At 35.0% G+C, this 17,309-nt stretch overlaps 2 protein-coding genes across 2 annotated transcripts; one reads left to right on the top strand and one right to left on the bottom strand.

Moving 5' to 3' along the window:
• The first annotated feature begins 27 nt into the window (after positions 1-27).
• LOC112696390 (vacuolar protein sorting-associated protein 35B) lies at positions 28-5,591 on the top strand. Its single transcript, XM_025749140.3, has 22 exons — positions 28-225; positions 303-399; positions 502-625; positions 712-903; positions 1,193-1,280; positions 1,483-1,539; positions 1,652-1,741; positions 1,839-1,961; positions 2,189-2,263; positions 2,331-2,390; positions 2,503-2,619; positions 2,723-2,959; positions 3,058-3,123; positions 3,289-3,378; positions 3,472-3,561; positions 3,742-3,831; positions 3,901-3,969; positions 4,178-4,258; positions 4,342-4,449; positions 4,646-4,749; positions 5,061-5,174; positions 5,259-5,591. The coding sequence occupies exons 1-22, from the start codon at positions 130-132 to the stop codon at positions 5,467-5,469; spliced, it is 2,379 nt and encodes a 792-aa protein (XP_025604925.1). The 5' UTR covers positions 28-129; the 3' UTR covers positions 5,470-5,591.
• Positions 5,592-5,942: 351 nt separating this feature from the next.
• On the bottom strand, positions 5,943-15,204 carry LOC112696389 (ABC transporter B family member 13). Its single transcript, XM_025749137.3, has 11 exons — positions 15,078-15,204; positions 11,408-11,711; positions 10,747-10,801; positions 10,430-10,605; positions 10,126-10,326; positions 9,773-10,032; positions 9,366-9,679; positions 8,868-9,091; positions 7,900-8,671; positions 7,574-7,815; positions 5,943-7,371 (listed from the first exon to the last, which is right to left on the bottom strand). The coding sequence occupies exons 2-11, from the start codon at positions 11,702-11,704 to the stop codon at positions 6,151-6,153; spliced, it is 3,762 nt and encodes a 1,253-aa protein (XP_025604922.1). The 5' UTR covers positions 11,705-11,711; positions 15,078-15,204; the 3' UTR covers positions 5,943-6,150.
• Between the last annotated feature and the right edge of the window lie 2,105 nt (positions 15,205-17,309).

The following is a 17,309-nucleotide window of genomic DNA, read 5'->3' as shown; positions in this document are numbered from 1 at the left end:
CCGCGAAAACAAAAACAAAAACAAAACTCCACGGGGGGCGTCAATGAGCTTCACCCGAGATTCAACTCCAACGTCTGAAACCCGCATCATCGAGCTAGATCTGAGAGTAGTGATCATCCAAAACCGAAAATGATTGTTGCAGATGGAATCGACGATGAAGAGAAGTGGCTGGCGGAGGGCATCGCCGGCGTTCAACATCACGCTTTCTTCATGCACCGCGCCCTCGTCAGTATTCCACTCATAGATCCTTCGCTTTTTTTTTTCTCGTTATTCCTAATTCAGTTATTCGCGTTTTCGCGCAGGACGACAACAATCTCAGGGACGCTTTAAAATACTCCTCGCTAATGCTTTCCGAGCTTCGAACTTCGAGGCTCTCCCCTCACAAATACTATGAACTGTGTACAATTCCTCTGTTGCCCTTACAAACTATTCATACTCAATTAGTCTTTTAAATCATGCTTTCTTTTTTATTTATTTATGGTGTGCCTGTGGTTGAATTAGATATGAGAGCGTTTGACGAGCTTAGGAGGTTGGAGTTGTTCTTCAAAGATGAGAGCAGGCATGGCGTTTCCATTTTTGATCTCTACGAGCTTGTTCAGCACGCTGGAAATGTATTGCCTAGATTGTAAGTGCTTTCTTCATCTATCCGATGAAGCCAGTGCTATGTTATGTCATGTTTTGAACTTGAATGGTTGTTGATTTTGCTGCCAGGTATCTCCTTTGCACAGTGGGGTCGGTGTACCTCAGATGTAAGGATGCTCCTGTGAAGGATGTTCTTAAGGATCTGGTGGAAATGTGTCGTGCGGTTCAGCACCCAATTCGCGGCCTGTTTTTGAGGAGTTACCTTGCTCAAATCAGCAAGGATAAGTTACCTGATATTGGCTCTGAATATGAAGGAGAAGGGTAAGCACATTAATTGGCTGGTAATGCATCCATAGTTCTTTGATATTTTTTCGGTTGTGACGACAGTTAATGATTTCAGTAGTTCTAATTTAATCGACAATAGTAATTATTCTGTGAAAGAATGGCCTTATTTTACTTCTGCTGCAAAAGTTTGCTGGATATTTGAACACCCGAATTGTAAAAATTTCTATGGTTTTTACTTTGAAATTTATGAAATTGGAAGTTTTATTTTTGGCATCATATTTGGGTTAACAAGAATTAAACGAGTCAGTAGCTTCTTTCCTTGCAGGGATTCGGGAAATGTCATGGATGCTGTTGAATTTATCCTACAAAATTTCATGGAAATGAATAAGCTTTGGGTTCGATTGCAACATCAGGTTTATTTAACTTCGTTACTGTTATCAATTATACTCTTACGAGATGCATAGCACCACAGTACTTGCATGCCATAGCCATAGAGGTAAAAATAAATCATGAGAACATGATTTCTGGCAATGCAGGTGTTATGGTGCTACTTAATCATGCTTAATCTTTGGCGATCCTGAGCTTAGGCCTTCAATTGGGCTTTCTGGTCTGCAGGGACCTGGTCGGATAAGAGACAAGAGGGAGAAAGAAAGAAATGAGCTTCGCGATCTTGTAATATGAAAATCTGCTATCACTTGATGAAATATTGTGTTATAAATTTTATACATTTTGATAGATTTATTAGTAATTCACTTTTTTCTTGTTTTCTTTTTCCAATTATTAGGTTGGAAAGAATCTTCACATTCTCAGTCAGATAGAGGGTGTGGACCTTGAAATGTACAAAGACACTGTCCTTCCGAGTGTCTTAGAGCAGGTCTAATAAAGTACTTTTTCTTCCTAAAAATAATTTTCCTCTTATTGCAAGCCTTTAAGGTTATAATATTGCTCAATGACTAAATTATATTGAGCAGGTTGTCAATTGTAAAGATGAGCTTGCCCAATTTTACCTCATGGAGTGCATAATCCAAGTTTTCCCAGATGAGTACCACTTGCAGACTCTTGAGACACTTCTTGGTGCTTACCCCCAACTGCAGGTGGGTAACATGGTAACAATTGGAAATTGATGACCCTTCATGTGCTTGAGGTTTTTTTCTTTCAAAAGGGAACTTTGTGATGACTGGTCAAGTGGTCACTAATGTAGAGTAATAGGAATTTTCTTTTTCTTCCTTTCCATATGTCTTCCATTGGCATTTTGATCACATTTCTGGAAGACTCCAAACCTTGTCTCTATCCTATTTTCCTGACTTGATTGCATTTGCAGTCAACAGTAGACATCAAGACCATACTATCTCAGTTAATGGACAGGTTATCAAATTATGCTGCTTCAAATGCTGAAGTAAGTTGTACACATTTTTGGAATTTTATTAAGCTTCCATATGTTGTTGACATCATTTCTGACATAGGTGCTGCCCGAATTTCTGCAAGTGGAAGCTTTTACCAAACTAAGCACAGCAATAGGCAGGGTAAGTATTTATTGTGCAGTGTTGGAAGTATTTTCAATTAAAGCTTGGCCATAATGGTTGTTGAAGTTGAAACTGATACCAATCTATTTTATATCTGTTAATTATAATGCAGGTGATAGAAGCACAGGCTGACATACCTATTGTCGGAGCAATATCTTTGCATGTCTCTCTTCTGACATTCACTCTCCGTGTTCATCCTGATCGGCTTGATTATGTGGACCAAGTGCTGGTATATTACTTTTCAAACATTCGGAGCACCTATGAATGTCCTGTTTTGTAAGGGACATGATTTGCATCTTAGATAAACGGATTCTTTTCTGGAATTTATGCAGGGATCATGTGTCAAGAAGCTTTCTGGAAAACCAAAGCTTGATAATAGAGCAACAAAGCAAGTTGTTGCACTTTTAAGTGCTCCACTGGATAAATACAATGATATTGTGACAGCCCTTAGACTTTCTAATTATCCGCGTGTAATGGATCATCTTGATAACCAAACAAATAAAGTGATGGCTATGCTTATTATCCAAAGTATTATGAAGAATAACACTCTCATATCTACTGCTGATAAGGTATGTTGTTCAGCTGTTTGCTCAAGATGATGAGTTTATCTCTAAGTAAGACTATGTAACACGTATTATTCATTTTACTCTTGCTTTTGCTTTTGTAGGTTGAAGTTTTATTTGAATTAATAAAAGGGCTTATTACAGATTTGGATGCCACAACTGTGGATGAGGTGTGCGAGAGACTATAATTTTTCGACTTTTGCTATAAAGATTCAATTGCCAACTTGCTGAATCAACTCTTCAATTCACATGTGTAATTTTTTTTCTAAATAAATATAATATTTGCTCAAGCTCAATGTAATTCGTGTGCTTTTGTTTCTTATCTTGCCTTTAAGGTTGATGAAGAAGATTTCAGCGAAGAACAAAATTCTGTTGCTCGGCTCATACACATGCTTCATAACAATGATCCAGAGGAAATGTTTAAGGTTACAATAATATATAATTCAAACTACATTTGGTTGGTGTATTTATATTACGTGCTTTCTAATTCCTATAACTTGTGATGCATTGGCCTTCAGATAATATGTAGTGTAAAGAAGCACATTATGAGAGGAGGACCAAGACGTTTACCTTTCACAGTTCCTTCCCTTATTTTTTCTGCACTTAGGGTATCTTTCTTCCTCAATTCACTGTTCTTTCACTTTGTTTGATCTCTAGAACATATTTTACTTTCTGTGTTGAATTCTTTTGGGGTTGGGTAGAGTAGTATTTGAAATTTTGAATTGAGTTGTCCATGTAATTCCGTTAAGTTGTCTTATTTCTCTAATTTGAATCATATTTTTCTGCAGTTGGTCAGGCAATTACAAGGACAAGATGGAGATGTTGTGGGTGAAGAAGTTCCAACGACACCAAAAAAGATATTTCAGCTTTTAAATGAGGTATTTTAAATGTATAATCTTGGTGTAGAATCACATGTGATGGGGTAATTAACAGATCTTTTGTTGCAGATCATTGAAGCCCTTTCTTCTGTATCATCTCCCGAACTGGCCTTGAGATTGTACCTGCAATGTGCTGAGGTAGGCTTGATTAATGGGTTAGCTCTTTAGTCTGTGTGGGAAATTATTTTTATGGGCTGTATAGGACATGACTTATAATCTCTCTGCTACTAAATTTTTCCTAACATCAATATTTACTCTCTATGCTAATTATGACAAGTCTCTCATTTTGCCCAACTGTTTCAGTGGCTAAATGTTTTGCCTCTTCCATTTGTTTTGTGACCATCAGGCTGCTAATGACTGTGACCTTGAGCCTGTTGCATATGAGTTTTTCACCGAAGCATTTGTGTTATATGAAGAAGAAATTGCGGTAAGTTTTAGTAAGACAATCCATTTCACGATTTTCTTGATTTCATTAAGAAAATTACTAATCTATTTCTAAGTACTTTTCAGGACTCTAAAGCCCAGGTAACTGCAATACATCTTATTATTGGGACACTTCAAAGGATGAACGTCTTTGGAGTCGAGAACAGGGATACGTTAACTCATAAGGCCACAGGGGTATGTTCCTTTTGACTTGTTTTTCATTTTTCTTCTTTCTATCCACCAAGGTTATATATATAGACACACACACGCACACAAAATAGAAAAAGAAAACGTGCTGAGAGTGTGGTCACTGGACAAATGGGTTGTCGCAACTGTTATTCAGTTTATTATTGCATTTATGCTAAAACTAGAAATGCTGTTCTTTCTGCAGTATTCGGCAAAGCTTTTGAAGAAACCTGATCAGTGCCGAGCAGTTTATGCGTGCTCACATCTCTTCTGGGTCGATGATCAAGATGGTATTAAAGATGGAGAGAGGTATGCTATGAAAGGCTTACCGAGTTTAAGTGGGTCAAGCTTTGTTTGTTTCTTTGTATCATTCCCTTTGCATACGTGTGTTTCCTGAAGTAATTACGTGATTATGTCTTGTTTTCAATGTATCATCAGAGTTGAAGAAGTATGTCTTTCTAAGTAACTTGTCTGATTATGCCTCTATAATTTGTGCAAGCTTTTAGAATTGGGAATTTTATTTCTCGGGCAGAAAATTATGATGAAGAGTCTTCAAATTGACATCTTTCATTATTTTTTTTCTGCTTGGGTGCGGGTGTTGATTGATTGCTTGACTGCAGGGTATTGCTTTGCCTTAAGCGTGCATTGAGGATCGCAAATGCTGCGCAGCAAATGGCCAATGTAGCAAGGGGTAGCAGTGGTCCAGTGACGCTATTTGTTGAAATACTAAACAAGTTGGTCACCTGTGCAATAAAAGCTAGGAAGCTTAGTTAGCATTCTATTTCATGGCTACTTACCCACTGATCAATTTGTTCCAGGTACATATACTATTTTGAGAAAGGAAACCCACAAATCACAAGTGCAACGATTCAGGGGCTGATAGAATTAATCACAACCGAGATACAAGGTGATTCTACATCTGCTCTTCCAACTTCGGATCCCTTCTTTACAAGCACATTGCGGTACATACAATTCCAAAAGCAGAAAGGTGGTATACTGGGTGAGAAATATGAATCTATCAAGGTCTGAATCCCTTGGTTTTTCAAGATGCACATATTGTGTAAGTAATGCCAACAAACCAAGCATGTAGCCTTAACAGTGTTTCATCATTAAATTTGTTCGCAGTGGTGTAGTGATGGCCATTTGTTTCATCACTTGTGCATTAAATTTGTTCGCAGTAGTGTCGTCATTGCCATTCTAAAGCAAAATTGGCATTTGCAGTTTAATGTCCGCTAAAGCCATATCCAAAAAGTTTCCAGTTATGAGGGTTATCCGTTCCTTCTAAGTTCATATTATCAGTTGTGGAAAGAATTGGCAAAATAAAATATACTAAAATGAAAGAGTGAACGTTTAGATATCAAGGATCAATTTAACAGTATGCTCAATTCTTTGGAATCATGCCGTTTGTGCACCTAAAAGGTAAAGAATGCGTGCTATTGATGAGCTGATATGTCTTAAGGTTCTTTGATGATTAATATAATACAGAAATTGAAACACTATTCTGCAGCAGAAACCAATCATAAGCATTGAATTTTATCTTAAACTTCGTGTGTATCAATCAACAGTTTCATTGTTTGATTTTTTTTTTCTTAGGCATGCTCGGCAATCACATATATGCCATGCCTCAATTTAAGTTACATACAGCAGTCACACTATACTTTGAATTGAAGATATCAATATATATTTACGTAAAAGATATACATGAATCCATTAATGGCCTTGGCCATGCTTCTCTTGCTGTAGACTAACCAATTGCTTGTAGATGCTTCCTGGTTTTGAAATCAGCCTCTGATGGCTCCCCATTTCAGCAACCCTCCCATTTTGCAGCACTGCAATGTTGTTTGCATCTCTAACAGTTGACAACCTGTGAGCTACCAAAATTGTAGTTCTTCCTTCCATAAGTTTATCAAGAGCCTCTTGGACAAGCCTCTCTGACACCGTGTCGAGCGCGCTTGTCGCCTCATCCAATAGAAGAATGGATGGATTCTTCAGAATAGCTCTAGCAATAGCCACCCTTTGTTTCTGTCCTCCTGATAACTGCACCCCTCTTTCACCAACTTGAGTTCTGTACCCATCTGGCATTCTACTAATGAATTCATGAGCATTAGCTGCTCTTGCTGCTTTCATTACCTCTATCTCTGATGCCTCCTCAGTTCCATACTTGATGTTTTCGTAAAGTGTAGTCGAAAACAAAGCTGGCTCTTGCTGAACCAATCCTATTCTCAGCCTTAAGGATCTCAAGTTTAGGCTTCTGATATCAGATTCATCGATTAGAACAGACCCAGAAATGGGGTCATAAAATCTCATTACCAGAGAAATCACAGTACTCTTCCCCGAACCACTTTGTCCTACTACTGCAAGACTCTTTCCTGCGGAGACTTTGAGATTTAAGTTCTGAAATATGGGGATATCAGGTCTCATTGGATAGTTGAAGCACACATTTCTAAACTCTATATCTCCTTTGATATCGGTTACCATCTTGGAGTTGGGGTTGTCGGGGCTTATTGCTGTTCTCCTTTGGAGAATGCTGAAAACTGATCCTAACGCTTGCGATCCCTTCACGATGTCTGGGGTAAGAGCTAGTGTTTCTGCTATTGCCAGGGCAGTGATGATCAAGATCATGAAGGATTTCATGACATCCCCGAAATTTGAGTCCTTCTGCTTGATTAAAAGGGATGCATACCAAAGTCCAAGCGCATAGGAACAGAAAGCAAACAGCTGTGTAACACCATAGCCGAGACCTGATATGTGGCCTCTTAAAAGTGCTTGCTTGTTGGGCTTGTTCAACTCGCAGGAAAACTGAATTGAGATACGATCTTCTGCTCCAAAAGCAGCCACGGTACGTATGTTGGCAATAGCTTCCCGTGCCAAAGAAATTGCTCTAGAGTATGCATGACTATAGTCTCCTCCAAATCCCTTGAGAAACAGTTGCTGCATATAGGTTGAAAGTCAAGGTATTTATCACGTGAATCAAGCTAAAGTAGTTAAAACTCAAATAGAAGTAGTAAATGAGTACTTTTTAGTTTTTAAGCTACAAGCTGGTGTTAATTATTAAATAAGACCAAGTTTCAAATAAAAGAAAAGTAAATGAGTAATCATCAAGCATGCTGCAAGAAGAAGCAGATTAGTGAACCTCTGTGATAGAAGCCCCTATGAGTAGGGGGAGGCATGCTACAACCACACAAGTGAGTTTCCAACTGAGTGTGAAGGCAATGGCAAATGCTGTTGCGGTGAGAGCTACATTTTGCACAATGGTAGAAATTCTGTCAGCTAGAGCACTTCTTACTAATGTTGCATCTGCAGCTAGCATGGCTGTTATTGAACCAGTGTTGTTCTCATCCAAGTCGAACCATGCGATCTCATTTGTAAGGATAGCTACAATTCAAATCATATGAAAATTTATCAAGAACAGGCCAAAAAGGTAACAATAGTAATTTTGTTGTAGCTGTAGGAGTGTACCTGAGAACATTAATAAGCGCACACGGGCGGTGAGGCGCTCTCCCATCAGAGTATAAAAGTAATGTTGCAATAGGTAAATAGGTATAGTTATAACAGCCAATCCAACAAATGCTATCGCTATCCGATCAACTTCTTGCTTGATTTTAGAACCAGAGTAAAATGCAGTTAGAATATGTGTGATTCCAAGGGCAAAGAGAGGAGCCTCCATTCCAGCCAGAATGGCACCAATTGAACCAAGTGCTGCATAAGGCCACTCTGGAGCATTCAGTCTCAGTAAGTCCAAAATGGATGGAACAGAAGCCGCGTTCAATGGCATGCCTTGATCACTTGACTGAAGCTCTCTTTCTGTATTCACATCTTGATAGTTCCTACTGTCAAAAGGTTCTCTAAAGCTAGAGTTCCTTGAACTTCCAGAGCGTGATATTGAGCTAGAGTGTGTGAAATTCTGTGATTCCTGCATGCTCACCAGACTCACATAATCCCCATTTTTCAGCATCAGTTCTGAATGAGTACCACTCTCAGCAACTTGACCATTCTTCAACACAATAATTGTATCTACATCGCGTATGGTAGATAATCTATGCGCAACAATTATTGTTGTCCGGTTTGACATTATTTTTTCCAATGCCTGCTGCACTATGAGTTCTGATTCAGCATCTAGAGCACTGGTGGCTTCATCTAAAAGCAATATTTTTGGGTTTCTGAGAACTGCTCTAGCTATAGCAATTCTCTGCTTCTGTCCTCCAGAAAGTTGGGTGCCACCTTCTCCAACCTGCGTTAGAAACAAATTATCAGGCTTCAAATTTGAATACGTATTTTCTGATATCAAAGTGTTTTAGATCTACACTTTAGTTACCGAAAGATTTTCGTTTTAACACTCTAGTCCCTTTTGAGGATTAAAATGTATTTATCTTAATCTTGAGGAACTGAAGTGTAGTCTTACTCAATTAATTGTGTGGTGGACACACCTGAGTATTATAACCATCAGGTAATCCTTCAATGAAGGAATGAGCATTTGAAGCCTTGGCAGCTTGTATGATTTGATCCATGTCAGCACCTTCTTTTCCAAATAAAATGTTGCCAGCTATTGTTGTGGCAAATAGTGCTGGTTCTTGACTTACCAGTCCCATCTGTTCTCTCAACCATTTCAATTGAAGATTCTTTAAGTCATATCCATCCAACAGGATCTTACCTAAGTGAAAATTAATGCATTAACCTCTCCTCCTAAATGCACAACTCTATATAAAACAACTGTCTGTGAACTATTTCAATCAAGTGTGATATATGTCAGGTTTATGCATCTTAATGTTTTTGTACTTTTTGTCCTCAGAATTGAGATAGTATTTCAACGCAGGTGTGACTTTAGTAAAAATAGAGGTGAAAAATTCAAAGATGAATCTTAGGTATGATTTTACTCAGTTTGATCATAATTTTACATCCTCACCCGATATAGTAGTATCAATTACCTGAAGTAGGATCATAAAATCGTTGAATCATGGAAATGATTGTGCTCTTTCCTGAACCACTAGGACCAACAACTGCTATACTCTTCCCAGCACTGACTAAGAAGCTCAAATTTTCAAAGACCATATTGGACCTTGAAGGGTAAGCAAAGCAGACCTCAGAGAATTCAATTTTCCCTTCCACTTGTTGCAGAACAGTGCCGTCATCCAACCTTTTTGCCACGTCCGCAGCAGACGCAATCATGTTCATGATATTCGCTGCGGCAGCACGCCCTTTAGCAATGGAACCAAGGCTTGGAGCAGCTTGGCCAAGCGCACTTGAAAGAAAGAAAGAAAGAAAGAAAGAAAGAGTCAACTTTGTAATCCATAATACATCTTATATCATTATCATTTCAAATCATAGGACTTACAATCCACTAAAGATGACATTGATGATAGTTGTAAATGCTTTCCCTCCATTTGTCTTGTGATGCCTCACAAGTATGCTAGAATACCATAGAAGCAATGCCCAAGCACAAAACAATAGGCCATATGTAAAACCAACACCAATTCCTTTTGCAAAACCACTCTTCTTCCCCATCTTAAGAGCTTTGTCAAGTGACTTAGAGTATGTGCCAACCACTTTCTCTTCTCCTACAAATGAGTAAACGGTGCGCACTTGAGATATTGCCTGTTCCATGCAAACAAGAAAAGCTCAGATAGTTTATGTAAGACATGAACATGTTGCTTTGTTGGTGTATCTGTGCTTCATATCTTTTACTACCTCTTCTGCCACCTTGCCAGCTTCAGCATATGCTGCTTCACCCTTTTCTGAGAGAGTAGACATAATAATTGTATAAGCTCCTCCTGCTACAGCTATCAATGGAACAACAGCCAAGGTGAGTAGTGTGAGCTGCCACACTGATGTGAATCCAATGCCAAATCCAACAATGAATTGGGATAGGTAACGTATGGCATGGCCTGTCTGCATTCAGTTCAACATAAATAGGAACAATCAAATAAAAATCCTTGGCTTTTTTTAAGCATTATTCATTTTAGTTCTAAACATTTCAAAATGAACATGTTACCTTGTCGCCTATTGCATCTTGTACCAAAATTACATCACTCGAGATGTGGAAAATGATATTAGCATCTCTGGCTTCATTGTCAAAGAAATTAATGTCCTTCTTTAGCACTGACCTCAAGTAATTTAAGCGCAACCGAGCCGTTTGCCTCTCACCGGTTTGCATCCAGAATGCAACACCTGAAGAACAGTAGTTTGTTGTCATCATCATGATATGCTGTGATCCTTGGAAACAAGTCTATTACTTGGAAAGAAAGAAAGAAAGAAAGAAAGAAAGAAAGAAAGAGATAAAGTTCAGGTGGGAAGATGTATGTAATGTACCCATCCAAGCTGATACCATAACAAGAAGTCCAAGATATACCAAGTACAAAGCATGCTGCAATGGAGAATGAATTAGCATTAATATACAGGATTACATATATAAGCATTTAGAAGGTCTACACAACCAAAATCTATATATACAGTTTATAGCCAGACAGAATAACAAGAACTGGTGTGTGTTGAGATTAGCTTATTTTGAGTTCAAATTTGTTTTCAACAGAAAGTTTCTTGATACTATCAAGTGTGCGTTTCGTTCGAGATAAAATTAAAACTGAGGGTGAAAATTTAAGGAGCTCATCCATAAAATTTTGGGTTTAGTTGCTATGAGTACTTAAAATATTAACTTATTTCCTTAAAACCATGTATAGTATAAAGAGTTGCATCTGTTACTCACTCTCTAAGTTTGAATATAATTAAACACACGATAAAATGAATCCCAAGTGCAATGTTATAATACTAGTTAGAATTATAAATATATAGTTGAATGGTATCATTTGTAAAAGTTAGTGAAGTTCACTTAAATCTTCTCTCTATATTCTAAGTCCCACTTAGTCGCATTCTTTTTAATTATTCTCTAATCAAATTCCTGTTTGTAACATAAGCCATGATTACCAATAATAATAATGGCTAACTAAAAAAAACAGAAGTGTATGTATTGTACCTCAGAAACCCGTGATGACAATTTGTGAGGATCCCTATTAAGATGTCCCAAAGAATCAATCATGCGACCAAACAAAACAAAGAAGAGAGGCAGAGCAGCACCATGAACACAAGCACCAACACTTCCTAGGAACATTAACACATAGTCGACTGAATCAGCTGCAGCAAACAAGCCAAAGAAGGAAACACTCTCCATTTGGTTTGATTTTGAATCTTTTTGTTGATCCATCTTAAAAGATGATGTTGTTTGTCCTTTTTCCAAACGAGAACCTGAAGAAGCAAGCTCCAGTTCTTCCATTGTTGGACTTTGAAGGAAAAAAGTGTGTTAGCCAAGATCGAAATGGAAAACTCGTGGGGTATGGTTGAGTTAGTCCATTCCCGCCAATAAATATAAAGTGAGATCAAAGCTCAACCAACCATCCATTTCTGCATTGCCAACTAACAAATCGGCTATATAATCAATCATTTTGGAAGATAGTAACTATTTTCATACCAGTATTTTTGCATTATTCCATTTAATGAAATATTTGTTCAATATGCTTGTACAAAAGTGTCTCATTAAATTCAAAACTTATACATTAAGGACTCTGTTTATAAACTATTTATATACATACATCAAAGTTAAGTAGCTGTTTTTATTAAAGGCACACAAACGAGGTTTATTTAGTTTAGCTGTTTTGTTATTAACCTACCAATCCGCTAGTTACCAACAACATTTCTGCCAACTGCCAACTTTTATTTATAAGAGTATTTAATGGAAGTGTCTTTGTAGATGTATCTAATAAAAATATCTTTTTTATAGCTGTGTTTAATAGAAGTGTCTTTATAGATATATTTTTTGAATGTGTCTCTTTGTATATATGCTTAAAATATAATAATTAATCATTGTTGGTAATAAGTTGGCAGATAATATGTTGGTACCCTATACTTTTCCTTAACTTACAATCTTCTTAAAGGATTATTTACTTAAGAAAAATACCGCATGCAAAAAAAAATCAATCACCAAAATAATTACGTAATATATTTGTTGTAGATAAATACATGTATTATTTTATATTACAATATATCTATTCTATATATAAGTGCTTGATCTAATAGTTGCTTTTTAGTTATATATATCATGATTCTAAACACAGTATCTACATGATTTATTTATAACAATACAACATATAGTTATGGTTTGATGATTTAATTGATTAAGAAATTATATTCCGTCCCAAAAAAAAAAAGAAATTATATATTTTCTACAAGGGCTTATTAAGGCTTAAAAAGTAGTTAATTTGAAGTTTTATCAAGTATTTTTTGGCTTTATATGAGCAAAACTCATTCAATAAACAAAAGTATTTATGAATATAAAAAATTAATTATTATATATTTGTATTATTTTATATATTTTTTAGTAAAATAATATAATTTACTATAAGAATAATTTAGCATATCATAGTAGAATAATATAATTAAATATTTTTATACAATAATTATTTGGTAGTGTGTATATATATATATATATATATATATATATATATATATATATATATATATAACATAAGTGTTATATAAATCCTTAATAAAGATACAAAGTATAATGTTCTAATCCCTCTCCGTGTGGGATAATAAGATAGAAATAGTGAGTAGGAATGGGAGGAAGCTAAGCAAGTTATCTGTTATGAAATAAAGCATTAAGAAATGTAAACCTCATATATACGAGTCATTAAGAGCCAACAACCCCAATGCCGAATTTGTGGTTCAAAGAGTGTGACTTGTGAGTTGAATTGCCCATACAAACTTCCTTCCTTACTACAATCTACTTAATAATTCACCTATGATTTATTGCTTAGGTCACTTTGTATTAATTGTATTATGAGATGATGAGCCTTTTAGTATGGGCAATGGCTAACAACCTTACCAATGATGGGGATTCTTCTGCATCAAAGTAAATTATATAATAGGAATTCTGAAACATTGTGTAAGAGAATTAATAACATGTCTTTTCTCTCTAAACGTAAATCGTAGTTTTACTCACAGCAAACTACAAGTACAAGTGTGTGTGTTTGTCTCATACACATTGAGATGTTATATATATCTGTTGTACCTACTGAATAAGACATGTGATTCATGAAATATATAGAATTTTGCATCTTATTTAAGAATAAAGAAATGTACATTAACTTAATGTAGAGGCATAACGAGTATATACAATATGAAATAAAAGATAAATAGTTGTAACAAGGGTCTTAAAATATGTAAACTTTTATTGTTAGTTTATTATTTATTTATATATTTATCTGTTGTCTTACTTCTTAAAATATGTATTAATGTGCCGAAGTTAAGATAATCGGATCTAGCTATTTGGGCCAAGCTCATCCTCAGGTTCTTGCCTTATAAGTTATGATGTAACACAAATTCTAATTTAAAGTCCATTCAATCTCATTGTTTTCAGAAAAAAATGTGATGAATATCTTAACTTTGATGTGTATATATGAATTATACTTTTCGTTATTGTACCAGACCTTTCGTGTTTGTATAAACTTTGCCGTTGATTTTTTATCAAACAGAAAGGAAAGACCATTAATTAATTTATTTCCACCATGCATCCCTTTATATATATATAAGTCATTTTTTCTAGCTCCTATAAAATGGAGAGTAGTTTGGAGATGCTTGAAGGCCTTGACAACTGTCAAGAATCAATTGCCCAACAGTAGTTATAGATCCCAAGTCAAACTTTTTGTAAATTCGAAAGATTGAATCGTATTCAAGCTAGAATTCAGTAGAAGAAAAAATTAGATATAACAATAATAAATACATTGCAATTGACCAACATACCACGATTTCTGATTTCGGCGGATCACTCCCAATTCATCACTTGAATATGACAATATTCTTTCCCTTTCACTCAACTTTTTCAAACCCAAATCTCATTAAAAAACAACTAATTAAGATTTTTCTTTTCTCTCATGTATACGTCTGAAAATCAGTGTAAGTATATCTAGTTAGACATTTTTTATATCTTTATGCTTTTGGCTAGCCACTGATACTAAATTAAAGTCTTTGTTTTGAATTTCTTTATAATAATGTTTATTACTAAAAATAATAATACTTACTTTATTTTAAGGTTGGTAATAAATTAGTAAATCACACAAATAAAATATTTCAGTTTAAAATTGCACAAATATATGTCTTAAATTATAATTGGTTACACATAATCTTATATAAATCGAATCAAATATGCTATTTATATATAAATCAAATTAAATTATTTTTAACTCTGCAACACATTCATGATAAATCGAATCAAGTTATATGTAAAAGTTATATGTAAACAGCATAAATTAATTTTAACTCATTCTAATTTAAAATATGAAGTAGTTTTGTAATTTTAAGTTGGAATTATTTTATTCTAATGATTTACCCTATTAAATAATCCAAAACTAGAGTAACAAGATATAAATATAGTATAATAAAGAGAAACAACTCAAAAACAAATAATAATAATAATAATAATAATAATAATAATAATAATAATAATAATAATAATAATAATAATAATAATAATATAGTGTAGCTATTACAACTAAATATAAACATAATAGTAGTTAGCCTCATACAGCGCGCAGAAATAAGTCTTAGAAGTTATAACTTGAACTTGTAATTAATTAATGAGAGAGTATTACATGGATGAGTAGGGTGGAAAAAAAAGGCTCCATCAGCATCTCCTGTGCACCACTAATTGAAAAACAAAAGTGGTATACACAAAATGCACCTTACAAAAAAAAAGGGCATCATCACTCCCATTGGGAAAAGAACAAACAACAACGATAAGATATGATAAAAACAGCTTAAGATACTAAACATGTATCATTATTATTATATTAGTTAATAACGTAGATCACCAAGACCGACCAAATTACTTGTGGTTCTAACAAAATCACCTTCATATCATGTTATCTTATCTTTCTTTCTGAAAATGAAGTTCAATTGAGGCGTAGAGCACAACCAGTTTTGGCTTTGCAACTTAGCTTTGATCTGATACAAAACTTTGGCAGTGGTAGGCTGCTAGGTGGGGGAGACAAAACATTACTTGAAAGCATGGCATGTCCAATATTGCATGTGGTTGAACTCAAAGAAGAGGGTGTTGAAGCAACAGGGAGAGGGGGAGTGAGAGAGTGTGATGAGAAGGAGGAATAATAATGTGTTGTTCTCTTGTTGGATTCAACATTGTGAATCATTGTGGTACCTGGTTTCGGTAGCAAAGGATAGTGAGCGTGTGTTGGAAGAGGAAGAAGAGGTGGTTGTTGAAGAGAATAATGAGGTCTTGGACCTGAATTGGAGATGGATTTGCTTCTTCTTATCATGTTTTTCTTTGGGTTGCTATTCCTTTTTTGCTTGTAATTCGGAGCAAGTGTTTGATCCATTGAATGAGAATGATGCAATTCAACAATAATTTACCTTCTACTAAATCAAATTAAATATCATTCTATCATATAACAAGATGCGTGCTAGGGTATGTATATATATAGCTGGTGCAATACGGCAAACTCAAGTTGGAATATTCTACAATTAGTATTAAGATTATAATATTATATATGCATGGATCAGAGGATGATGGTATTGATAATTAAAATAAAAATAATAAAGAGGGGGGATGGGTCAAGATTTACTCGTAAATTAGCAACAAGATGTGGTGGTCGGTTACTTCTAAGACTGGGCGGCAACCGCCGGAGTGATGGGAGCCGTTGGATTATGGTTTTAGTAATAGCCGTTTAGAGGATCGTGACCAACGGTTCCAGTCTGACTTAGAAAAAAATTCGGCAGCTAGGGCTAGGTGGATTTATTTATCTTTCATGGCTTTCGCTTTTTTTCAAATCATAATGCAGCATAGTTATAGTAACCAGTAACCACCATAAAATCTACTTTTCTTAATAATCAGTCGTAACTTTTCCAAAAAATATATATAATTAAACAAGTATCATGTCTAATAGAATTTAATATGACAAGTAGCATGTTGTATTCTTTACCCATCTTAAAATGTATTTGCTAAAATATATTTTAATCATTGCTGCACATCATTTTCTATATATGTCGTTTAGAGATGTGTAGGAGGAATCAATTTTTGTGTGCAATATTTTGGCTGTGTTGTGTTTGGACTGTTGCTTAAGACATTGCTGTCAAGCACTTTCAGGTCAAGGAAAGCCACACAAAAATCTTCGCCAATATCGCCACATGCAACAAATACTTTATGGGCTAGCCTTATCATCTCACTTTGGGCTTCAACTTTTAAATCTGTCCAATATTTAACACCCTCAAGAGCCCGTTCCAATTTTTTGGCAAATATTAATTTGTCTAATTAAAAATTTGATTAAGAATCTCGCTTTATTTATCCAACAATTTATTTGTCAACAATAAATCTTTAGATAGAGCTTTGTTGATTTTGAAAAACTAATATTCAATTAAAATTATGAACAAATATTATTAAAATATTATTAAGTGTTTATTAAAATATTGCCAATTGTTTATGTGATGTATTTGGTATAGTACTTTGCAGGAAAGCAAATTAAATTTCATGCTGGTGCAATTAAACAAGCCCACCTTGATCAATAAATAAATTCAGTCTTATATCAAATTGATTCAAGACTAATGGCGGAAGAAAGAAAACAAAAAAGACCCAAAGAAAGAAATCAAGTCCAATCAGTAAAGTAACTTAAGCTTCATATGATTACAGGAAGAGTTTTAATTATACCGAGAACACCGATATTCTAGTTATTTTTACCGTTAATCTGAATTATAAAAGATATATATAATATATATTAATTAAAATCAACGGTTAAAATAACTGAAACATCGGTGTTTCCAGTACACTTGAAATTTTTCTTATGGTTACCTACTTTCATAGTTCAAGCAACTTA

Source organism: Arachis hypogaea, chromosome 6 (genome assembly GCF_003086295.3).
Source record: "Arachis hypogaea cultivar Tifrunner chromosome 6, arahy.Tifrunner.gnm2.J5K5, whole genome shotgun sequence".
Classification (NCBI taxonomy): Eukaryota; Viridiplantae; Streptophyta; class Magnoliopsida; order Fabales; family Fabaceae; genus Arachis; species Arachis hypogaea.
Note: the sequence above shows the minus strand (reverse complement) of the source record. Positions and strands in the feature narration are given on the sequence as shown.